The 26,418-nt window shown below is 41.3% G+C and overlaps 3 protein-coding genes across 3 annotated transcripts in view; all 3 read left to right on the top strand.

Moving 5' to 3' along the window:
* The first annotated feature begins 543 nt into the window (after positions 1–543).
* LOC145407728 (actin-3, muscle-specific-like) lies at positions 544–1,686 on the top strand. The gene has a single exon (XM_080278601.1). The coding sequence runs from the start codon at positions 556–558 to the stop codon at positions 1,684–1,686; it is 1,131 nt and encodes a 376-aa protein (XP_080134727.1). The 5' UTR covers positions 544–555.
* Positions 1,687–6,378: 4,692 nt separating this feature from the next.
* LOC145407709 (actin-2, muscle-specific-like) overlaps positions 6,379–26,418 on the top strand; it is a 62,679-nt gene continuing 42,639 nt past the window's right edge. The window contains exon 1 of the mRNA XM_080278578.1: positions 6,379–6,855. Within this exon, the coding sequence (XP_080134704.1) occupies positions 6,379–6,855 (477 nt within the window). The remainder of the gene's footprint in view (positions 6,856–26,418) is intronic.
* On the top strand, positions 16,295–17,425 carry LOC145407724 (actin-2, muscle-specific-like). Its single transcript, XM_080278596.1, has one exon. It carries the CDS (start codon positions 16,295–16,297, stop codon positions 17,423–17,425), a length of 1,131 nt encoding a protein of 376 aa, XP_080134722.1.

Genomic DNA, 26,418 nt, shown 5'->3' with positions numbered 1-26,418 from the left:
CAAACATGCTAATTTTTTTGCCTCGCATTGCTACAAAGTCAGGCACTGTGACTCTTTCAACGAATCAAGTAACGCTTGATTAAGCTGTGACAAAACTGCTTTATAATTTTGTATGCTGTCTCATATTTCTTAGAACTGTTAGATGTACAATTGCTATTAGCGACATTCCAAACAAAAAAGTATAAGCCCTGCTTTATGAAATGTTGACAATCAAAAATGTCAGTTTCCAAAATGTTGTGCCACAAAGTCAGATCGAAGGTGTATCAGATTTATGAGCCAATACGATACGTTCAGCAGTGGCTCAGAGTTAATGTCATACCGCATTGTACTTTATCTTAATAAGGGATCAAAAGAATACTGCACATAGTGCAAAATAAAAGGAGGGGGGAGGGAGAGAAGGCTTCGGAAGTGATTCTAACGGCCATTCATTAAGGAAATGATAATGATAAATTATTTGTAGATAAATCCATATTACTCTTATCTCGAAACAGTATATTATGCTGTCATGTACACTAAGCATTATACATCTGTTTCCAGATCTAACATCACTCCACCATGTGTGACGAAGAAGTGAGCCCCCTTGTTGTGGACAATGGCTCCGGCATGGTCAAGGCCGGCTTCGCAGGTGACGACGCACCCCGCGCCGTATTCCCCTCCATCGTAGGCCGTCCTCGTCACCAAGGTGTGATGGTAGGTATGGGTCAGAAGGACGCATACGTCGGCGATGAGGCCCAGAGCAAGAGAGGTATCCTGACTCTCAAGTACCCCATCGAGCACGGTATCATCACCAACTGGGACGACATGGAGAAGATCTGGCACCATTCCTTCTACAACGAACTGCGCGTGGCTCCTGAGGAGTCTCCTGTCCTCCTGACTGAAGCTCCTCTCAATCCCAAGGCCAACCGTGAGAAGATGACACAGATCATGTTTGAAGTCTTCAACACCCCAGCCATGTACGTGGCCATCCAGGCCGTGCTGTCCCTGTACGCCTCTGGTCGTACCACTGGTATCGTGCTCGATACTGGTGATGGCGTGACCCACGTTGTCCCCATCTACGAGGGTTACTGCCTTCCCCACGCCATCCTTCGTCTTGACTTGGCTGGCCGTGACTTGACTGCCTACTTGATGAAGATCATGACTGAGCGTGGGTATTCCTTCACTACCACAGCTGAGCGAGAAATCGTTCGTGACATCAAGGAGAAGCTCTGCTACGTTGCCCTTGATTTCGAGAATGAAATGAACATTGCTGCTGCCTCGTCTTCCCTCGAGAAGTCCTACGAGCTGCCTGATGGTCAGGTCATCACCATCGGCAACGAGCGTTTCCGCTGCCCTGAGTCTCTCTTCCAGCCTTCCTTCCTGGGTATGGAATCTGTTGGCATCCACGAGACCGTCTTCAACTCCATCATGAGGTGTGACATTGATATCAGGAAGGACCTGTTCGCCAACAACGTTCTCTCTGGTGGCACCACCATGTACCCTGGTATTGCTGACCGCATGCAGAAGGAAATCACTGCTCTGGCTCCCGCTACCATCAAGATCAAGATCATTGCTCCTCCCGAACGCAAGTACTCCGTCTGGATCGGTGGCTCTATCCTGGCTTCTCTATCCACTTTCCAGACCATGTGGATCACCAAGGAGGAGTATGACGAGTCCGGTCCCGGCATTGTCCACCGCAAGTGCTTCTAATTTATTACTGTACACTGTGGTAGTCAATTATTTATATCGACTTCACCATTTCAACTGATGTCAACTGGAGATTAAGCTGAAGAAGCATGTACGTTATCATTTTAAAAATTATTAAGTTAATTCTCCGGTGTTTATTTATCCCTGTTCTGTTTTTACTTGTAAAGTTTTCTTTAGCTCTCAATCCTTTATTCGTGTTTTCATACTGACATAAATACTCAAACTTACTATTCAGGCCTTTCTTTCACAAAGCATAAAAACTAATAATAACAGTCAGATGTGTAGTTTTCATCAAAGTTCTTTGTGAGTAAATTTGCCTCAGAATGTGTAATGCTTTTACTTAGGCACTGTCTTAAAGCAAAATGTATAAATGCCCAAATGCTACATGATGTGGATAAATAAGCAAATTTTCACAATAAGCGGAAGAAAAAAGGACGGTATCCTACTTATGATAAACAGTCCCCTGGATAATGCATGGACTAAATTTTTTTTATTTGGATATTGCCAGAAAAATTTTTCAGCAAAGGGAAATCTATAATAATATAATAGGTTCAAAGAAGGGTTTACTATGGATGATTAATTCTCTTAAAGATATAGTAAATAATCGACATTAGCGAATGTGGCACAACCAAGATGTGGAGAAATACACAAAGAAATGTAGACTGAACGGTGAAATGCAGAACACTTCAGCCGATTTTATTATTATTATTATTTTTTTTTTAGTCCGACTCTGGACATAGGCTTCACAGCCTGCTCCCAAGGCCCAGTAGTCTTCCTACATACCATAGTCCTCTACACGTCACCACTTCAGCGCTAACACTCACCGTTCATATTAAATACATGCTAGGGCCATCTCATACCGGACTGGTGTAATGGTATTAGCGGGGGTATTTTTAAATGTCGGCGGGTCTTCTGGTAGATCAGTAAAGTCTCCTTTTATGAAATTCAAATCCTTAAAGTGTTCCCTGCCCCAGCCGGGATTCGACCCTGGGTCCATTAGGGCTGCAAGCCACCTTTCTACCGATTCAGCCATCCCCCGCCCCATTACAACTTAACTAACAAAATTGTGTTGACAAAAGTGGAAACACTCTTTTTCCCGTCATGGTGAATCTACACTGCAATGGACAGTGTTAAAGCTCCACCTACTGTAATGGATTGTATCTCACCTGACAGACAATGAAGGTTGATACAATACACTTTAGTCATTGCACATTGCTGAAGAGGAACAGTTTCCAGCGACACCACTTTATGACTCCGTGTATCCCTTCTGCGATTGAACACCTTTTTACAAGTTTTTTTTTTTTTTTTTTTTTTTTTTTAATAGCAAGAACTTACATGATTTACCCCCGATGCCCTTCTTTTTACATTATTTGGCTTTTCTTAATCGTAAGGGGAAGGGGTGCATGCGTGCTTGCATGCGTGCGTGCGTGCATGCGTGCGTGCGTGCTTGCGTGCGTGCATGTGTGTGTGTGTGTGTGTGTGTGTGTGTGTGTGTGTGTGTGTGTGTGTGTACGATGGAACAAATTTGCAACACTCTAACTAAAAGTTGTGAAATCAGCGTAATCTCATCAAAGCGTGCCGTCACAAATAGTGTTTATAGAATCCCGGAGTTGATCTCCAAGTGTACACTACACCGCACTCTGAGATCACCGATAAGAGTGTTTTTAGAAAATTATGTATCTAAACGATTAAATACCTTACCATTATCGGCTACTATACTGACACATTAAGCGCACTCAGAGAGCGCCTATTGCAGACAACTCAAATCACTACCAAAATTTAATCAACTCTTCCTTGGCCCACGACCCACATATCCACAAAACAAACAAACAAACAAGCAAACACACACACACACACACACACACACACACACACACACACACACGCACACAAAAAAACAGCCCTGAACCCGATCTCGAATTCATATCACCAGCAATATATATCAACTCTTTCTTGGCCCATGACCCACATATCTACAAAATTTCGTGAACAGACAAACGAGGGTGAAAACATAACCTCCTCCAGCTTTCTTTGGAGGAAGTAATTTACCAGTGGAAGATAAACTTGTTCTTATTTCAGCAAAGTTCGAAATTCTATTTTCGATTTTAATATATCTAACATTTATCAGAAAATGAAAAGAGAGATTTGCTAAGAGTTTCTGAGTGAAATGCTTACTGTATGATCATTTTAAGTAACTAGTAATTCCATTTTTATCCGAAGTCCAGTAATAGATGATGTGTCTGAGAATTTATCTATGATTCATACTATTTAGGCTACATAGGATGCTTCGTAGCACTCGACCCTTTGCGACTTGTTTGCATAGTACACTTTGATATTCATTCCTGTATTACACATCTCTCCAGTATCGACACAGTTTGCACCAACACGGAGGATGGTAACTAAGATCTTTTTTTGTACCAGTTAAATCACCAAGGAAGAGGTTAAACTAAATCTTCAAAGCCACTAAAAATATAACCATATGATTCACGATGCTTGGAATGCTGGCACAAATTTTCTCATGAGAGTTTAACCTGCATATTTTGGGGCCGAAAAAAGCCGTAAAGGAAACTGGTGATGCAGTTAGGTCAATAATCAACCTACGTGTGGCGACAGCTGCAGAAAGTTCTCACCCACTCCCATCGCCAGTGTTCGTATTTACCAAGGATCCTAAGCCATATTCCCGATAAACAAGCCTCCATAGCATTTACTGATATCAGAAGCTTATTTGTTTTCCCATTTTTCCACTTTAATATCTATTCAAGTTTCGTTATTAAGTGCAGTGTAGCTGTATGAGTGAAGACTATATCATAAACAAACAATCTTATACACAACTTGAGGTCAAGAAAGTTTATATATATGGAACCATGAGCTTAATTTACCATTATACTTGGTTTTCATATGCCTGTCAAAACCAGGCTTATCCAGTCCTCCCTATGACAAATTTTCTATCTCATAATTTGTATCTCCATATTATCCAGCTCGACAAGTCTGTGGAGGTAGGGAGGCTAATATTGTTTGAAGACAGCAAGACCAGAAGAAAAGTAATTCGTCGTATAGCAAGGATTAAACTGCCATGTTACTAAGTTACTGAATGGACAAGTCAATTACAGAATTATTGGTACGGTAAGAGAAGGTCGTCCAAAGTTTACAATTTTTCCCCCTCCAGGCAGTTTCATTTGAATTTGTTCTTACCAACATAGTGAAGGGTCATGGGTTCCCCTTGCTCATCGTCCGTCCAAAACCAACTGTACGTAAAGCGCTATAAATTCATAAAAGACGTGTATGCCGCACCTAGAGAGGTGTATGGGAGGGTATATAAGCTTGGACGTGAACTCCGAGGAATTAGTGGACTTCAGACTCAGGATTGGTCTATCTTGTGTACGTTCGTTTCGAGTGGTATCAAGCTTTTTGTCGATATTAGTGTCGTACACGTGATACTGTACAGAAATTATATATACATATATATATATATATATATATATATATATATATATATATATATATATATATATATATATATATATATATATATATATATATATATATATATTTATATATATATATATATATATATATATATATATATATATATATATATATATATATATATATATATATATATATATATATATATATATATATATATATATATATAATTCGTTCTGATGTTGTGATATGGTATTATTCAGCCTTAACATTTCATAAGACAAGTTCAGAAAACTTTTCCTTTTGTATTGTGATAAAGTTACCAGTCAGAAGTCGGAATTGTTATTATGAAAGTCTGATGAATACAGATGAAGTGTTTGTCAACAACTGCCTTAGGTTAAGAATCTATAAGTTCTATAGACCTCACTGATATACAAATTGTTGAATGGTAGGAACAAAAAACTATATAGAAATTATCAATTTTCCGCAAGCAAAATTTTACGAAAGGCAATGAATGCTTAAGCTAAGCACAAAATACAGATTATTTAACTTAGTTCCGTTTAAGGAATTCGGGCTAAACAAGTCCCAATGCATAAAGTGTGAGAGATTTACTTTCAAAATAGAACTACTTTTGCATCTGGGCAGCCACATAATTCAAGAGTAAATACCTACGGAGAAGATAACACAATTTTTTAGCCTTCCGTTTATTGCAAAAGTACTGTTATCGGTTTGGTACAATTAATATAGTAAGGCTTAGAAGTACCGAAAAATTCATTCAACTTTAGTTCCGGTTGTAATACAGTCCAAATATAAATACTGTAGTACTGCCAGATTCCTGAGGATATGAGATACTGAAACTTAGAAATTACCGTATGTTTTTAATATAACCTAAAAACAATAAGCCCTAAGAATAAGGAAAACTAGTATTATCCTATTATGCTGTTAACAACTTAAAGGACTACTGACAAACTACGATGGGTCAATAGAAGCCATTTCTCCTACGGCTCGAGAGGAGGATATTTTGAATTAAACGTGGGACATCCATTCTCGTTGATTTATATCCTCACTAAGATCAAGGAGCCGTACTTAGGACATCACATTCCAAGTCAATGTCGGAAGTTATGAAAGAATTACGACTGATTTTTTAAGATCCTCGTTAACCAGCAAAAGACAGTATTAGTTTCTCCTATTTATTTTTCTCCCAAAGCGTTACTCCACTGAAACTAATAATATACAATTTGAATATTACAGAACTGACCGGCATCCACCATGTGTGACGAAGACGTGAGCCCTCTGGTTGTGGACAATGGCTCTGGTATGGTCAAGGCCGGCTTTGCCGGCGACGACGCGCCCCGCGCCGTATTCCCCTCCATCGTAGGCCGTCCTCGTCACCAGGGTGTGATGGTCGGTATGGGTCAGAAGGACGCCTACGTCGGTGATGAGGCCCAGAGCAAGAGAGGTATCCTGACTCTCAAGTACCCCATCGAGCACGGTATCATCACCAACTGGGATGACATGGAGAAGATCTGGCACCACTCCTTCTACAATGAACTTCGTGTCGCCCCTGAGGAGTCCCCGGTCCTCCTTACTGAGGCTCCCCTCAACCCCAAGGCCAACCGTGAGAAGATGACCCAGATCATGTTTGAGACCTTCAACACCCCCGCCATGTACGTGGCCATCCAGGCCGTGCTGTCCCTGTACGCCTCTGGTCGTACCACTGGTATTGTGCTCGATACTGGAGATGGTGTAACTCACACTGTCCCCATCTACGAGGGTTACTGCCTTCCTCACGCCATCCTTCGTCTTGACTTGGCTGGCCGTGACCTGACTGCCTACCTTACCAAGATCATGACTGAAAGAGGCTACTCCTTTACCACCACAGCTGAGAGAGAAATCGTTCGTGACATCAAGGAGAAGCTTTGCTATGTTGCCCTCGACTTCGAAAGTGAGATGAGTATAGCTGCCGCCTCATCTTCCCTCGAGAAGTCCTACGAGTTGCCTGATGGTCAGGTCATCACCATCGGCAACGAGCGTTTCCGTTGCCCTGAGTCTCTCTTCCAGCCTTCCTTCCTGGGTATGGAATCTGTTGGCATCCACGAGACCGTCTACAACTCCATCATGAGGTGCGATATCGATATCAGGAAAGATCTGTTCAATAACAACGTTCTCTCTGGTGGCACCACCATGTACCCTGGTATTGCTGACCGCATGCAGAAGGAAATCACTTCTTTGGCCCCAGCTACCATCAAGATCAAGATCATTGCTCCTCCTGAGCGCAAGTACTCCGTCTGGATCGGTGGCTCCATCCTGGCCTCTCTGTCCACCTTCCAGTCGATGTGGATCACCAAGGAAGAGTACGATGAGTCCGGCCCTGGCATTGTCCACCGCAAGTGCTTCTAAAAAGCTGAGTGTCTTACATTATCTGAAAAGTCATTGGCTTTTTCGTCTTGCCTTATTGTAACAAATTTAAGTAACAGAATATATATTTTTTCTCTTATTTGAGAACGACATCGTGGTGAAATACATTTATTAAAATCATAAGTGTTTTCTTTGCCATCACATTCGATAACTCAAATAATTAGGTAGCAGTGAGAAGTACTTCTTTAACAGTGATATTATCAATATATATAAGAGACAAACGATTCACCCTGGAAACTCATCCACGGCTCTCACCACTACCATTCGGAAGGCTTTTCATTTAGACTGCATCTTCATTTTCCGTATGCCAGTTCTAATGCAAACTGTATTATACTGTTTTGCAATCGTGCTTACTATTCTAATACAGTTCTCGAAGCCTAACCGTATACTACTGTGTACTCCATATTGTTTGTTCCTCACAATAGTGCTGAATCGCTATGCTTAGTCTTCATCTATCATCCAGGCTTTTTTGCCCCGCCAGGAGGTGAAGTTGACCGGTCTCGCTTGCCCCTGAATGGCATTATATGAGTAGTAAACCCCAATCACCCCTCGAATGTAAACCCTTTAGGTCCCCATTCGACTGGAGTTCCTTGGCCCACTAGACAACCAGGCGTCATTTGTTTATATGGTTATCACTCAACGTAATAAATAGTTCCCTGGGTTTCCGGAAGTCATTTGCTTAGTCACTTGGTATAGGCTACTACGGACTCACTTGAAAGCCACACCAGCTCGAGCGAGTGGATGCTGGGCGCCCCCCTCCAACCGCTTTTATCAAAGAGAATTCTTTTTAAAAGAAAGAAAGTTGTTTTCAGATTCACAAGCACTGATTTTTCACGTAAGAAACTAAAAGAGGAAAATTATATTTAATTACAGGCTTAGCAATGTAAAAGTAATTTGACATTAGCTTCCTAATGATGATACCGCACATTCTTTTTCATGAGAGTTAACACACTCACCCTCCTCCACTCTTGGTTTTATAAAACCGTCTGGCGTTGGATGAAATAAAGTACCAGAGTTGTCCCGATGATAAATTATTGAACCAGTACCAACGTCATCAGTCTCCTATACTCGCTATTAGTTGAAAAGAATTGACTGACGTTAACTACAATAGAATACTACTGATGTCCCATCTATACTTGTGCTGAGTTACAGCAACAACTGGTATACGAGAAGAAACATACCACAATAAGATTGCTACATACATTTTACCCACGTCACTGAGTAATGTCTTAGTTCCACGCTATTCCCAAAATACCTTTCATGTAATTGATTGATTTGGCAATATAGATAGATAGATAGATAGACAGACGGACAGATAGACAGATGGATAGACAAGCAGACAGATAGATTGGTAGATAGATAGGCAGACAGATAAATAGATAGGCAGACAGATAGATGGACAGGTAGATAGAATATATATATATATATATATATATATATATATATATATATATATATATATATATATATATATATATATATATATATATATATATATATATATTATACACTGCATCTCCTTTAGCATTAATGTTTCACTTCCGTAATAACGGAGTGACGTTGAGCCTGCTATGGTGTCTTAGTTAACGGGATGGAGAGCGGCAAATGCGATGTCCGTCTAGAAACCAAACCTCCACATTGTTCCCCTCAGTTTGCTGTGGCGCGGCGCTGTCTACCTCAAAGAAGCATCAGTTCACTGCATGAGATATCCCTGCAGGGGTGACTGCTTGCCTACAATTGATGGGACTGCTCGGCGAGGCAGACCGGGGATACTATAATGCTACTACTAACCTATTTTATACCCTTCATTTGTTTATTATATCTGTTATTTCTACCTCACAAAGCACCTAAGTCCCAGTGCTATGCTATGCCAATATACTTTGCATTATCTCATAAGGCACTGAGGTCCCACTTTCATGCTCTGCTCAGTGACCATAATTCAGTGCAGCTCACGTCCCCGCGCCGCGCCTCCCCAGTGCCACAACCCAGCACTTTTCCCTCGCAACCCAAAACACTTAAAACGACTACAAAGTTGTGTGTGTGTGGAGGAGAGACGGGGTTAAAAAATGATTGCAGCTTCGTGTACATCCGCGGCTCCGTGCCAGGGTTTATCCAGTATGGGCTTGTTTGAGAGAGAGAGAGAGAGAGAGAGAGAGAGAGAGAGAGACAGACAGACAGACAGACAGACAGACAGACAGACGGAGGGGGGGAGGAGGAGGAAGATAGGAAGAAAAAGAAAAAAACAGGAAAACACACACACACACACACACACAGAATCAGCCCATCATATCTAAAGTATATCCCGTGAATGTTGAGAGCTACTATTTTTTCCCCTTAGAACTTAAATTATCACAACATGCCATAGTAACCTCTTAGCTATCTTAAGCCACACGATTAACTAACACCCTAGTGCTTTCTTTCTATTATCGTATTTCCATGACGAATTTGGCAACCTCTTCTCACTTGCCATGAGTAAATTTATTCCCCACTGAATCCAGAGTCATTGTCTGTATCAATTACCAACAAATAAATATAATTATGTGGTTGGTCTTTCACTGCTGTCGACATTCCCCCTCACTCCCCCCTCCCCCCAAAAAATATAAATAAATAATGTTTTGCCATATCAGTATTTTCTTTTTTTTTTAAGAATCCATTTTTTTTCATGCTTCATTTTTTTTTTTAAGGACAGCTGCATTTTACATACATTTCTTCGGTACTTTAAACAGTGCATGGTGAAGTACGTACTTAGGTTTTTTATTTTCGTTTTTGTCAGACAATTTTATTCAGCTTTCGGAAGCTTCCGATTATCAAAGTGTTAAGGTACTGATCTGATTAAAGTAATACCTGCATAGTCAAGCTCGTCATATTCTGGGTACCGGCTGACATCCATTCGCCTTAGGAAGGCTCTGTCCACCAAGGAGTTAAAGTCTCGTACTTTGAGTAACGTCACGTTTACATTCTTTTCAGTTAACTGTGATTTTGCAAAAGTAAGTTTTTACAGTATAAAACATTACTAGGGAATGAAAGAAGGTTTATTGGTCTGACAGAAAACATAAGAAATATAAAACTTAGCTCTCAAGCTCAGTGTTCAGAGATAGTGCGCACCAGTCGAGGACGTGAGGTTGTGTGGGAGGAGTGAGAGTCAGGCAGCAACTAATTTCAGGTCCTTTGATCGAGACACTTTTATAAACTTTTTCAGACCAAGACCATGATTGAATAAAATCATCCGGCGTTAGCCAGAAAAATACAATCAAAGAATCATTAAATGGATTATATACACACACATATATGAAGACAAGAATTCATTCTTATGCTTATACGGCATGTAGACAGATACCTACATTGATAAATGGACAGACAGATAGGTACGTAGATATAGATAAATAAATACATATATACATAAATAGAGATGGATGTATGGATGTATGGATGGACAGACTGATAGGATGATAGACATATAATAGTACAAGTATGTAATCTAGTATGAATACACATGCGCACAAGATGTATGTATGTCTTCACATACATATGTATATTCAAAGATGCATGCGCAGAATTGTGCATGTATATACTTAATATATCTGTGCTCATTCATAATGTACAGATTCAACTATGCACATAAGGCTACATACATACAATTATGCATACACCCATGCATATTAATAAACAGGCATGAGAGAGAGAGAGAGAGAGAGAGAGAGAGAGAGAGAGAGAGAGAGAGAGAGAGAGAGAGAGAGAGAAAGAGAGAGAGAATAACACATATATGCTCTCTTTGTCAAACAGTGTTATTCATTACCCTATTTGGCCTAAGAAGAAAAGTCCTGACGAACATGAACAAACGAAATTCTACCTAATGAATCCGCTAGGGGCCATCCAGTTATTACACATTCTCATGGTCGGACAGCTCTCTCTCTTTCAGCCAATGCCAGAACTACCGAATAATTTTATTTAACTGATAGTTTGTCATATAAGCCTAAAAATATTTAAGATCTTACCGTTAGCCCTTTATGATCGGGGTAACTCTAGTATTCTGTATTTGTTCATGTCAGACGATTATACTCAGCTGAGAGTGTTAATCCGTCTCTGAAATCCATTTTTTTATACCCTCTCCTCTTAAAACTCTGAACACACTTCTACTTTTCCTGTTCTCCATTTTTTAAATATATTACTTTGGTTTTATCAGCCTTTGCCTTCACCTTAACCTACCCTCTAAACGCCTCCATTTCCCCCTTATCATCCGTCTCTCCCCAACCTCTTCCAACTGATACATGTTATCCCCGTCCTCCTCATGTGTCCCAGATAAGCCCCTTTCATCTGGTCCTCACCCCAACCCCCACACCTCACCTTCCCTGCCAAATCCTCACATGTCTGCCAGGGTCATGGATGGAAATGTGGTGGATTTGAAGGAGTATGTGTACAGTCGATCAGAAGGGTATCTATGCTTTTCCCTTCTTTGCATTTTGAAACAGTGGAGGGGGGGTTTAGAAATAATCTCCTGCAACTTTTCAAAGAATGTAATAGTGTATGCCTGACATTTCTATCATTACAAATGAAGACGGAACTTTATACAATAAGAGAAACAAACAATCTATTCAGAAACACACGCATAATTAAAAAGGAAACCCCAATGGCAATTGCACTCATTGTCAAACCATCGATCACTTGGCTGAAGGCAATTTTCTGATAGGTGTACAATCATTATTCATAGGTCCGATGAAACTTGTGCCGAGCGATGTTTCTCCGTTTGTACAGGTACCAAATTTCAAGATGATCCCTTATTAGTTTACGCTGACTGAGTAACTCTGAGTCGTAAAGTAGACCAAGGGCAACGATACTTTATTTTTTTTACCCGACTTCCAAGTGGCATAGACGCTTTAGGTCCTTTTTATCATCGATTTATTTTGCACACTACGCTTTCATTTTTAAATATATTTGTGAGTTACTGATGTACTTGACTGAGGCAAACTGTGTCGTGATAGGAAATTCATAAGTAACACAAAAGAGGATGTAAACCTTCGATATGCATAATAAATCGCTAAAGAAAAAGTGATACGATTAATCCAGTGTCACCAACAACATGGCCCATATTGCCATGCCATTTTTTCTTTTCCATCCTTCCCACTCTCACCCCACACAGACCTATCATTCCCTCATGGCTCACTTTTTTTTTTTCCTCCCTTCTTCCCACTATCATCCCACGCAGAACAATAATTATTTTCCAATTTCTCATTTCCTTTTTTCTCACCCTCCCTCCCACCACCTTTCCAATTAGACCTATTATTCTCCCATGCATCATCTTCACTTTTCCCCTTCCTCCTTCCCACCGTCATCCCATATAGACCTATTACTCTCCAATGCCTCACCCTCCTTCTTGCTGCCCCTCGCCGCCTCACCCCCAGCCCCCTCTCCTAATAAAGCGGTAAAAACTGGCCTATAAATACACAGGCCTCTTGTTCGGATGCTGTGACCCAAGACTGAGGTGCTGGCAAAAATGACCACCTCTTCCCCTCATCCCCCCACACTTCTTGTCATCCCCCCACCTCCAGCCTCATCTATACACGCCTCACTTTTGATTCATCGTTCACACACACACACACACACACACACACACACACACACACACACACACACACACACACACACACACACACACACACACACACACACACACAATAACACACACACACACACACACACACACACACACACACACACACACACACACACACACACACACACACAAGCAGGCATATATGGGTTTGTTTGTGAACTTCCATTGAGACCTTTTGTTTATTACGTATTCAATATCACTTATTCCATATACCGGTACCTTTGTTTATGTCACCAATTAACTGATTAGCAGGTATTGCTTCATGTTAGACAGTATACTTTATAATTACTTTATTATCCTTTAGAATGTGTATTTATGTACTTACAGGCATGTGTTTTTTGTGTGCAGTCATTATCTGGTTGTATTTGCTGGCTAACTTTTGCAGTTTCAAATGTTTAAGATTTCACATCAAGCAGGTTGGTCTAAATTACATTCGAACGCACGTAGAACTCTGAAATCATATAATGTGTTAATTTGTAACATTTTTATTAATGCTTATAAACGCTTTAGTTATAACAAAATAATCAGTAGACATGTGAAGGTGTGTGGCACGTAAAACTGCTTGACCTTAGTAGACGGGCTGTCAAGTTTATACTGAAAGTCAGATACATAGTGAGGATGAATCGAAAAAAAAAAAAAAAGTGTAAAAGAGCAAAGGCCAAAGCATTTATGTAATTCAGGACAGTATGTACATATAAACTGGCCTTGATTGATTAGAGATAAGCGACAGACGGTAGTGGAACAATTTTAACTAATCTGGACTGTTATTTATAGGCAGCCAGAGTACCCAAGTGCCGGGCAATAATGCAGCACATTAATGGTTCCCCCTCTTGTCCATACGTGGCCGAGATGTCGTCCATATGGTTTGATGGAGGAAGGCCTTCGGTGTATTTTTAACCAGCATGACACATTGCTCTTACAACCATCCATTAAGGGAGAAATGTCAGTCTAGACAGAAAACATACTTTCGAGAGGTGGTGATGGAGGAAGGTATATAAGAGGGTCCTTAGAGTTCCGAGACCTAGTGTGCTTTAGACTCAGGATAGGTTCGCAGCTCGGTACGTTATTCTGCCAACACACGTATTTGTAAGGTGCATCTGCGAAAGAGCAAGATGCATTCACGCGTTCTGAAACACGGCTATGAGTCCTTGCTACTAACTGTATTTGCTCTGTTACAGTGATGGTTGTCGGATGAACACTGCCGAGACATCAGGGCAGCTATAGGAGTGTGATGCAGAGAAACACAAGTTAGATGCAAAACCATATCTCCGACCGCTTTCGCCAATGATTCCTCTGAAGAGAGTCAAGGGCGAAACAGGCCAGAAATAAGGTTTTGTTCCTCACTCGTGTTCCTTTACATCACGCTCGTATTACCACCAATTCTCCAGTTCTAGAGAAGACAGCAAACTTTGCTATCTTGAAAGTCTTCATTCTTCATCACCAGTGTCATTTTACAGTTCATACAAACTTGAACTGTAAAAGCAGTTACTATGAGCAGATTACTGACATTTATAACAAGCCTCTGTGTCGCCACTATGAGTCACTAGAATGATATATTAATACCCAACTATTCTCTACCTCAGGTCCCCCACCTGGCCTTTGTTTATACTAGGATGAAGTGTTTAATGGACTCGCCACTTAGTGCTCATGAGGATGATGGTTGTCCGAGAAGATTTTTAAGACATTCCATATAGTACACCAGTGGGACAAAAATTGCTTTTTTTTTACATCCATTTTTATAAAATTGCTCGCCGTTATCGCTCCAACGGTAGAGTGCCGGAAAACAGCAGGAGGCAACCTCATTCACTCACATTCCGTTTTCATCTGCCGTAATGGTCTATTTAAATCAGCTTGAAACATTTCACAAGCTGGCCCCGCTGATTCACGCTTTACCCCAGTCGCTTCACGTACTGCCTGTTATAGATCACTTATTGGGAATCATCTTCTCATAAGCCGCTTCATTCAGTTTGCTCCATCTCACACACGGTTTTTACCCTTCTGGATGCTGAGACCTCTGTGACTCGTAATCTCTTTCACACTATTTTTCAACCCATTACTAGACCTTCCCCTTTTTCGTTCTCCCTCCAGTTTTGATCCGCACACATTCTTTATCAGTCTCATCATCGAATCTTTTCGTATGACACTAACACTAACACACCCCGGTTTGCTCTTTTCCATTATATTACGTCTGCTTCCACGTCTCTCTCGTAGTGTCATTTCTTACCCTGTCAGACCATCTCAACCCATATGTAGGCTGGCACTTCATCTCCAGCACATCCAACTATTTTCGGTCCATAGCATACATGGCCTACGCCTCGTATCCGTACAGTACTGTCAGCATTGTTATGTGCCTTCATACATACCCAAGAACTCTTCGTCTGATCGAACATTGGTCTTCGCTTCCATACATTATTTTCTCAACGCCCATAAGACTTCTCATTTGTCTCCTATCTTATGACTTGCTTCAGATCCCTGATTAACTTTGTTGTTATGTTCACCCATAAATATCTACGACAAATAACGTCCTCAAAATCTTCCCAACGAAATGCACTCATATAAATGAGATCCGTTCCCTGTTACAATTCAATGTCTTCCTTTTTCTTGCATTCACTCTCAACTTCCTCCTTTCACGGACTCTTCCAAACTCAGATATTAACTGCTGCAGTTTACCGTCTAAGTGTCCAACCAATACTGCAACATCAGCTAACTACAGATGATTTATTTCCCAGTCTCTCCCTCTCCTTACATCCCACAAATTTGCTCCCTTTCCTAGTACCCCTGCATTTATATCTTGCACAGTCTACTGTTCATCAAAACAGAGCTTTCTTACATGAGCTTCAGTTCATTACTAATGCACAGTTTTCTAACAGCCCATTATTTTTATTTGTAGTCCAATATTTAGCCTCTACACACACTTAAAATTAACAGCGGAAACTTTGGTACATCTGATTTACAAGAGGTCAAGTAATACAGTGAGAATACGCAGGTAGCCAGAACATTCACATACCATTCATAATCAAAATATCCCCCGCTGAATGTAGAAATTATAAATTACAAAAAGTACACACAGCCACAATTTTGCTTGCTCTTAAAATGCGTCATAATCTAGCAAGATATAACCAGTCAAATTAAATTTATTCCAGACCATCCTTCAACATGTGTGACGACGAGGCAACTGCCCTGGTTGTGGACAATGGCTCCGGCATGGTCAAGGCCGGCTTCGCTGGCGACGACGCACCCCGTGCCGTATTCCCCTCCATCGTAGGCCGTCCTCGTCACCAGGGTGTGATGGTCGGTATGGGTCAGAAGGACGCCTACGTCGGCGATGAGGCCCAGAGCAAAAGAGGTATCCTGACTCTCAAGTACCCCATCGAGCACGGTATCATCACCAACTGGGATGACATGGAGAAGATCTGGCACCACTCCTTCTACAACGAACTTCGTGTCGCCCCTGAGGAATCTCCAATCCTCCTCACCGAGGCTCCCCTCAACCCCAAGGCCAATCGTGAAAAGATGACACAAATAATGTTTGAAACCTTCAATGGTCCTGCCATGTACGTGGCCATCCAGGCCGTGCTGTCCCTGTACGCCTCTGGTCGTACCACTGGTATTGTGCTCGATACTGGAGATGGTGTAACTCACACTGTCCCCATCTACGAGGGTTATTGCCTTCCCCACGCCATCCTTCGTCTTGACTTGGCTGGCCGTGACCTGACTGCTTATTTGATGAAGATCATGACTGAGAGAGGCTATTCCTTCACAACCACGGCTGAGCGAGAAATCGTTCGTGACATCAAGGAGAAGCTTTGCTATGTCGCCCTCGACTTTGAAAATGAGATGAATCTTGCTGCCGCTTCCTCTTCCCTCGAGAAGTCCTACGAGTTGCCTGATGGTCAGGTCATCACCATCGGCAATGAGCGATTCCGCTGCCCTGAGTCTCTCTTCCAGCCTTCCTTCCTGGGTATGGAATCTGTTGGAATCCACGAGACCGTCTACAACTCCATCATGAGGTGCGACATTGATATCAGGAAGGACCTGTTCGCCAACAACGTTCTCTCTGGTGGCACCACCATGTACCCTGGTATTGCTGACCGCATGCAGAAGGAAATCACTGCTCTGGCTCCCTCCACCATCAAGATCAAGATTATTGCTCCTCCTGAGCGCAAGTACTCCGTCTGGATCGGTGGTTCCATCCTGGCCTCTCTATCCACCTTCCAGGCTATGTGGATCACCAAGGAAGAGTACGACGAGTCCGGCCCTGGCATTGTCCACCGCAAGTGCTTCTAAGTGGTACATCACAATATGCGAGATATCTTTATATAATGTTTCCCTGTGAGAAACACATTTTTCCTCTATCATGTTACCAATATCCTGTGTCATTCACAATTGGCCAACAACTATTTATGGGGAAAACTTTTTTTAAAATCACAAAATACCGTCAACCGAAATAAACTATTTTGAGATAATTTGGTTGTATCATTTTCTTTGAATATTGTCTGTGGAACTTAATCTCTGGAAAATTTTGCATCAGCAAGGATAAAGGTTCACGTATTGATTAACTGATTGTGTTTCTTGCTTTCATTTTCATTAGCATGAATCCCGTTCAGTGACTCATTATAAATAAAACCAGTTCACAGTTTATTTCCCAGGTGATTAGGGAACACTTTAAGGATGAAGATTGTGCTGACAAAACAAATGGCATATAGTGAGCGATTAAACAAGCGTACACTAAGTGATTTCATCGTTCTACTGAGGGAATTGGATGAACTACAGCAAAGTAATGTGTAGTTAGTCAGCAGGATTTAAAAAAAAAAACAATGCTTATAGATGAATGCGAAGAAAATATTATATTTAGCGGCAGTGCTTACCTCCTTCAATTAAGACTAGGAGTTGAAGGTCTAGAATGATGTCAGAAATACATATAATTAGGATACCCACCCCACGAAAATTTAAATTAATTTCAGCTAAATCAAACGAAGAGAAAGCGAGTCTGGGATTTTGATAGGTATGGTAATACAATGAGTAAATTGCATTTTTCTTAAAGAAGAACCGTTAACAGTCAAGGACTCCTTTCTCTTCAGACTCATGGTTCAGAAACTGAAATTATAAAACCATACACGATAAACGTGAACACTGGTCACACAGGGCTGAGAACGATAAAGTTAAATGTCACTTTCAAGGATAATAAAAGAGAGTTTGTTGTTGTTCTACTCTTGAGAAAATTTTGATCCAGGTGTATAATTATGCCAAACCTCAATGAACCTGAATCAAATAACACTACAGGAGTCTTACAGATAATACAGTGGTTCAGGTACAATCCAGCCTTCCAACATTATAACAGTCTACCAAGGTTCGACTGCAGGAGAGAATGGAAAAAAAGCATAAAGTAAACAAGCAGAAAGTCATCTATGCAAGTGTGTGTGTGTGTGTGTGTGTGTGTGTGTGTGTGTGTGTGTGTGTGTGTGTGTGTGTGTGTGTGTGTGTGTGTGTGTGTGTGTGTGTGTGTGTGTGTGTGTGTGTGTGTGTGTGTGCGTGCGTGCGTGCGTGCGTGCGTGCGTGCGTGCGTGCGTGCGTGCGTGCGTGCGTGCGTGCGTGCGTGCGTGCGTGCGTGCGTGTGTGTGTGTGTGTGTGTGTGTGTGTGTGTGTGTGTGTGTGTGTGTGTGTGTGTGTGTGTGTGTTGTCTAGCCAGGGCACCACCACTATTACCACCCACCACCACCTCGGCCACTGCCAATGCCCAATTACGGGAAGAAGGCCCCACCCCATGCCACGCCCCCCTCCCGCACTCCCTGTCCCTTCATTTCCCTCTTCCCCTTCCTTCCCTGCACTCCTCTCCCTGTATTTGTACTCCTCCTTCCTCTTTATTCTTCCTTTCTTTGTCGTCCTCTTCCTGTTTCTTGCTCCTCTCTCTCCCTCTCTGTCCCCTTCATCCCTCCATCTCACCTTGTCCCCCTCCTTTCTATTCCCCTTCTTTCTATGCACCCCTTCCTCTTTCTGTATATACTCAAAAATTTTCTCCCTTTCGCTTCCTTACTCCTTTCTCCTTTACTATCTCTTCTTCGGTTTCCCCTTCTCTCTCTAACTCCTCATCTGTCTTACTGTTCCTTATATCTCTCTAATTTCCCTTGCTCTCTCTAATCTTCCTTTATTCTCCATGTCTCCTTTTCTCTGTGCCCGGCTTTCCTTCCTTTGTGCTTCTTTCTCTGTTTATTTTCAATTTACTTCCTCCTTTCCTCTCTATGATCCTTTTCTCTCTCTTTATCCCTCTTATTTCATTTCTTTGTTTTTCAGCATCCCTTCTGTACCACCTCCTCTTTGTTCCCTTTCTTTTTATCCTTACAACTCCATCTTCTGTATCCCTCCCCCTCTCTGTGTTCCCTTCTCTCTCTCTCTCTCTCCTCTTCTTTCTGTTACATATATCTCACGCTCATTCTCTTGTTTCTATCCTTTCATCTCTCTATGTCTTCTCTCCTCTCTCGCCTCTCCTTTCTCCATAACTCACCCCTCCCTCACCACCCATCACACATACACACATCCCTCACAAACAACTAGCCCTCGCCCCTTCACCCTCGCCTCCTCTCATGTCCCCTGGTCTAAATCTGGAGCACTTTTCAATATCTGACTCCACCTCTTACCCTCTCCTCTCCGCCCACCTGTGCTGTCATGCAAGCCTCAGAAAGAAACGATAGGCTAAGGGTCTAAACTTGTGCCAATCAACCTCTTCACTGTTAATGTTTGCTACGTCTAGACTATTTTATTCAACTATGGAGTCATCTCTCGTATTTTCTCTTCTGTGTTGTCGTGCGAGCTTTCTCACTCAGTCAGAAGTAATTTGGGACAAGTAAGAATCAACCCTTTCAGAACGATTATGGCTTTTATGACGAGTACCATGACGCCTTTTTCATCTGCATCGTGAGTCGTCTGGTTTCTTGAAGTAGCCGGGTGCTTAGTTTCTTTTTGTTCTTATTCTTGCTGTTTGAAAAAAGATTCGCAATAAAATATAACTAAAATCAAACCAACCAACCTAGTCTGCTCATCTCCACAGAAGGTCTTACCCCCGCCCAACTCATCCTCACCGCCTGCTCTGCCAATTTCTCTGTACCTACCCCACCCCTTCCTTATCCTCGAGCATTGCATTGCACTTCGAAGAGAAATTATCACCAAACGTGGTGTCCCATACAACGAACGTCTTCACTGTGCTTACTCACCCCACCCTTCCCAACCACCAACCATTATTTAAGGTCATCCCACTCATTCCTTTCTGCACTTCTCACCCATTTTATTTTCCTCTCTCACCTATGACTTACTGGTCTACCTAAAGCATCTATTTCCATGCCATTTGCCTCATTTCTACCTCATATACTTCATCCAGAATGGTCCACTATCAACCATTATCTCAGCTAAAACCACGCCCACCTACAACGGCTAATTATGCTCTACACATCAACATTACAGTCCATCTCAAACTCACCCCACCCATCACACCAACTCATTTCTACTCACCTCCAACCATTTCTTGTTCTCTCACCACTGAATTGCACCCTATTGTCGTAAGTCCAACACCCATCTCCACAGCTTATACTTCCTCCATCAAGGCCCACCTCGCACCACAAGTCTCAACCCATCCCGCCAACTCGTTCCTTCCCATCTCACCCACTGTTTTTGCAAATTTATACACGTAGCACATTTACGCACACCAATATCTCCCAAAACGGTGAAAATTATTACAGTTTATGGAGCAAATTACCACACAAATCCAGAAAACAACATAGTGTACATAAAAGAGTCAGCCATCAGTATGAACAACAGATGTTAGTGAATTATGGTACACAAGAATAAAAAAGTATCGCGCAGAGGGGGTTCAAAAACCTAAATAATCAGTACAGCTTGTGATGTCTCGAAAGTACTAATCTAGTTTCATGTGGGCGTGCGTATAATAACCACACTTACTATGGAAAAGATAGAAAATATCTCCAGCAAGCGATAAATTGCATAAAAAAGTAAAGAAAGAGAAAAAAAATAAAGATACAGGGCTGGAAACGTGGGGTAGTACAAAGATGCAGTTTTCATCCACTGAAACCTCAACTTGTTGAGCACAGAAGGAGTATCAGTACTTTTTTGATCGAGCATACTAAATGAATGGATACCGTGTCGGCTTGCTTTCACCTGACGGAACTGGACCATTCCCACAAGTTTCATACTAAGCTGTGGTTGCATGAAATTAGATGGGCCTTAGTAATGAAGTAGGAATGAGCCTCCTTGATTATTAGTCAAATCGACCCTCCAATCTGACTTCACTTGGCCATCAATTGAGCTGGAAAGGGTTAAAAATTTTGGTCAAGTTAAAACAAGCCGACTGTGTTGATAATACTCGTACTCACCGAACTGTGGTGGTGGCAATGTGGTGTCAGCACCATAATCTGCAAGAAAAGAAAATTAGATTTAGCCTTTATGTGAGGTCTTTCATATTCTTGTCTGCAGTACTGTAATTTGTCTTCACGCTAATAGAGACCCGTGTCTGTGAAGGGATTAAGTTTTGCAATACAATAACGTACATTTTACTCTCTTACTGTCTCGACGATGTTTATTTTTCTTTAGATTTTGGAAGATATCTGATAGTGAAGGGGTAAATAAAGACTATATCAAGCCCCTCCAGTTAGGAAAATATCACCTAAGCTGCGTAAACGAGTATGGTGTTAGCAGAATATACTGACAACAACATACTCAGGTTGAAAGGATAAAAATCTGTCCATGTAATAAACTTCAGCATCAAGGGCGGACTAATTCTCAAGTCCGTATATTTTCCTTTCTGAACGATTATTTTTCCAAGCTCGACTCCGTAACTGTTTACAGTCAAAGTATTTATGTGACAGAGAGCAACTGTTGGTTTGCTGAGGGGAAGCGGGAGACAAGAGTTAATTAACTATTTGATTGAGAAGTACAGAGTATTTATTCCGGCTAATGACACACGACATTCAGCTCCGGGGAAAAAAAAAAAAAAAAAAAAAAAACGGCAAAAAATTGGAATGGTACGCATAAGAACTTCATATTTCACTAGCACGGCGATGCTCGGATTAGCAAGGTTACTGGCAATTGATGATGGGCAATTTCCCGTGTGGATGATGCACTAACCTGACCTGTCCATGCCCTTTCACTCACTCCATCTTGTCAACACCCAGTGCATACACCCACTAGCACAAAAAATTCACAAATACACCCATTTTAGTTATGAGAACTTTTTCTTTAAGGGATCTGGGTAAGAAGGTGTACCCACATCCTGAACATTCATTCTTATTTCCCAAGGTAATTATGGCCAATATCTATATTATTCTATCATCCAAACTTTTATTGTTCATCAGCAGCACTGGTGTCCCTGGCTAGGCTACACAGACCAGACATTTGGGGCAAGAATTAGCAGTCGGTCGCCCTTGGACAGAGCACTGTTTATCCCTGGGACCTTATGACCCATGAGGAATAACCCATTAGACCGCCAGGCGTCCATTTGGTTGCATGATTGTGCCGCCGAATGTAATATGTAGTTACTTGGATTACAACAAACCATTTTTTTTTGTGTGTGTGTGTGTCAGCCAGTGTAGAATCGCTTGATGATAACATTACATCGTGAGTAGATGGTAGGCATCTATACTTGCCTTGAGTATCTGTAGTTATACGAAATTTCATTCCCATATCTTGTAAGCTTAGACATTTATTTTGCGAGTCAAAGATGGTAATTGCATCCTTTTACCGAACTGTCAGTAGCAGTTCTTGTGGTGATTACACCTAATTAAACTTGTAAGTACACCTACACAAAATTCCATTCTTGTTTCCTTAAAACTTTTATATATTCTTATCCGCTCGAACTGGGAGTTGGGGGCTGTGTCCCCACTCCCATTTTCCTCACGCTTAGTCTTGTGGTAAATTAATTACTTTGTGATTTTATCTATGACCCTGCAAAACTTAGCTTTTTTATTTTGAACAGATGGGTGTTGCCCCTCATATCCCCAAACCTCCATATGGTGCTCGTGACCTTCCTCTGAGTATCAATACTCATGCAAACATTCAATACCGTAGTGTGGCTCTATGGTCTTGCATAACTGACAGACTAACAAAAAGAACGTGTGAGGTATTCTCTTCCATCACCAAATGGTTTTATTCAGAGCAAAAGAACTTATCACTGTCAAGAAGTTACCCCTTCTCCCCAGATGGCATACCCATTTACTGCCACCAACATTACTAGCATCTAACTCTTGTCGTTCATCAACAACCATCCGTCACTGTAGTACGACATCTTACTCTGGCTTCGTTTCGTCCCTTTTTCCATCTCGTTCTACACCTTTCAACAACTTGTTCTGCAAGGGATGTAAACCCAGCTAAACTTTTCGTTCCAAATGACAGAGATAAAAATAATCCCACTCTAACTCCAAACCGTTTACTAAAGGGATGAATGTTAAAGCATGTTTCATCATTCCCGTAGGTGCACGAACTACAGTCGTCGCAGGCGTATAAAATTCATTTCCTCGTGCAGCGTAGACAGTTTCTACGTTTGTCTTTTATCTGTTCTCATCTGGTGTCATCTGTCATACTTCTCCTTGATGAACGGAAGAATGTAGATTAAACCTGAAACGCATTTATTGTGTGTACCGTCTGAGCTTCAGATATGAATGGCTATCCGTCTCCACCCTCATTTTCCTTCTCTTCTCCCCCTCTTATGTCGCTGATAAAAACCCACACACTGACACTCTTGCCAGAACTGTGGTGAGTGCTAATTGCTGACAAATAAGTTTTAATATGTTTGCGAAAAGCCGGTAATATATCAGCACTACAGCCCATGATTTAACGTCACCCATGGTTATGGATTTCAGAGCGCGAGCTGCCATCAAAGTAAAGGGGGAGGAGAATGGACATGAGTGTTATATCTAGATATACTGCTTGATCTTGCAAAACCAAATCACACTCTGCATTTATTATAATGATTCTCATGCAAGGCAAGTAAGGGAAGAAGGAACAAGAGTGCGGAGCGGCTTCACCTGGGTGTGTAGCTCAAATCTTACAACGTTAAATAACGCGGGACATTTACTATGATTCATATGATTTGTTTATATTTTAAATTACAACAATAATCTCACAGTCCTCATGGATAAATTTTCATCATAGAAACGAGAGATTTTTGCATGCTAAAGCAACTTTTCAGATGCAAGAGCATCTCCAGGAGCGATTGTGTCCGTCTGTTCCCACTAACGATTTTCGGATGGAAGGTGCTTCACGCCCATAGACTTTAGCGACCATAGCAAACCCACACCATACTATACCACATCATACCTCACAAAATCACTCTACCACACTAAACGCCACACCACACCAAGGATACTACCTGAAGGGCTCTGAGATTTTGTATCTAGTACGAGTACTTTAGTTCGTGTTCCTCATATTCTTTGGCCCTCTTCCTGTCTGAATGAAGTGAAATAACAGGCATGCTGGCGGAGAAAATGGGAGATTCATTGTGCATATAACAATGAGTTTGTAACATGAATTTCCCGGGTAAATGCACCGTTTTGCCTTTATGACGGTACCATGACAAATGAGTTGGCAACACCCGACAGCAGAGAAGTATTAAGCACCTTCAAGAATCTCGTTTCAGAAAAAGAGATTAACGAGGTAGGGTGTGCGCTTGTCAAATCTACAGTCAGGTAATTTAAACTGAAGTTAAGAAACCTTTAAACCCTGAACCAAGTCTATAAGATGAAGGAGAAGGGCTTAATTTTCATAACCCAGAAGTGGAAGTAACCATTACTGTAAGTGCAAATGACATTTAGAATCTTGTCGTACGTGTGATTTCGTTTTCTGTAATTCCTGCCGTATACTGGTGGTGGCGGATATAATGATTTTTACTAGCCCTTAAATAATGGCTGAGAAATGATGCATTTTACTGTAGCTAACGCCTAACGATTTTTCCCGCCAAAGAGCAACCTTCTGTCGTCCAAGAATCTAAAGAAAATATTGGCGCAAAAAGTCATTTGCTTTACCCTGATTAAAGATGGTTACTGCATATAAAGCTAATTCATATGCGTAGTATTCTGGCACGTAACTTAGGCAATGCTAATACCTCACCCGGATTCACAAATGAAATGGACGCTTCACACTTTCGCGGTCGGGACAACTCTATGCATATAGTTTTATTACAGCTACAGCCAGGCGATATTGTTTAGCTAAGAGTGAGCCACTGGAACCTAAGTATGCTAAAAACAGGTACCACTAATCCTCTCATGATTGGAGCAAATCCAGTATTCTATTTCAGCAAACGAGCTAGGATTATATTTGTCTGGGGAGACATGGAAACCTGAGAGTTAACCTTTCTTCCTCGTGGCGCCAGTGAATAATTTGATAAAGGACTCTACCGCTTTCACAGGAATATTCTGCTCTCTGTTCGATCTTTTCATTAACAGATTGTCACTTCAGGTTATTTACTCGCCTACAGAAATTAAAAAGAGTTGATGCACGTTCTTAGACGTGTATGGGCACAACTCAGGGTGTGTAAAAAGTAGCTTTTGGCACACCGATTAAGTGTTCTGCGATACGTATCATAACTTCCGTATGGTTTTCTTTCTTTAATTATCGCCAACTCCTTAGAATTTATGTTTGTTGCGGTGTGCAGAGGATGGGACCGTCAAACACTCCAACGTAACATACGAATACTTTCCTTTAAAGAAAAAGATTAAAGCACTGGAATCAGTTATATACACAGGTTTTCTGGTGGTGTTATTTGCCATCACATTATAAGCAAATAAAAACACTTACTCATTTACAACCACAGTCAAAAACATGAAAGCACAGAGCTGCTACTTACTGAATTATTAAGTCTTCATCATTTTTTCTTTAAGTGCTTTGTAAAATGGCTATCTGAAATATGTAGTGTGTATGTTGCTACGTATAAACAGTGTAATGACATCTTTTTCGACAGTTTTAAAATCACGTGTAATTACATAATTGACTACTGTGTAAGCTCGTTATTTACTTCTGTGTACTTCCGTGTGTAAATATGTTCACTGCTTCACTTTCTGGGCACTCTTTGTTGTTGTAAGCATATGAATCTTGGTCGAACTTTTATGTAATACATTTCCCTAAGAAATTTCATCTCAATCCCTTCCACTGGATGACTTAATTTAGTGGTATATTCTTGCTCTTGCCTTCTCCATATGATTTTATTTGGCTCAGAGACCTTTTGTAATGAAGGAGAAAGATATAACCTTCACTGACCTTCTCAGCACAGGTCTTTCCTAAAG

This window comes from Coenobita brevimanus, chromosome 74 (assembly GCF_032717465.1).
Source record: "Coenobita brevimanus isolate Jiangsu-jjx chromosome 74, ASM3271746v2, whole genome shotgun sequence".
Taxonomy (NCBI): domain Eukaryota; kingdom Metazoa; phylum Arthropoda; class Malacostraca; order Decapoda; family Coenobitidae; genus Coenobita; species Coenobita brevimanus.
The sequence above is the reverse complement of the archived record's forward strand: the minus strand, read 5'-3'. Positions and strand labels throughout refer to the sequence as shown.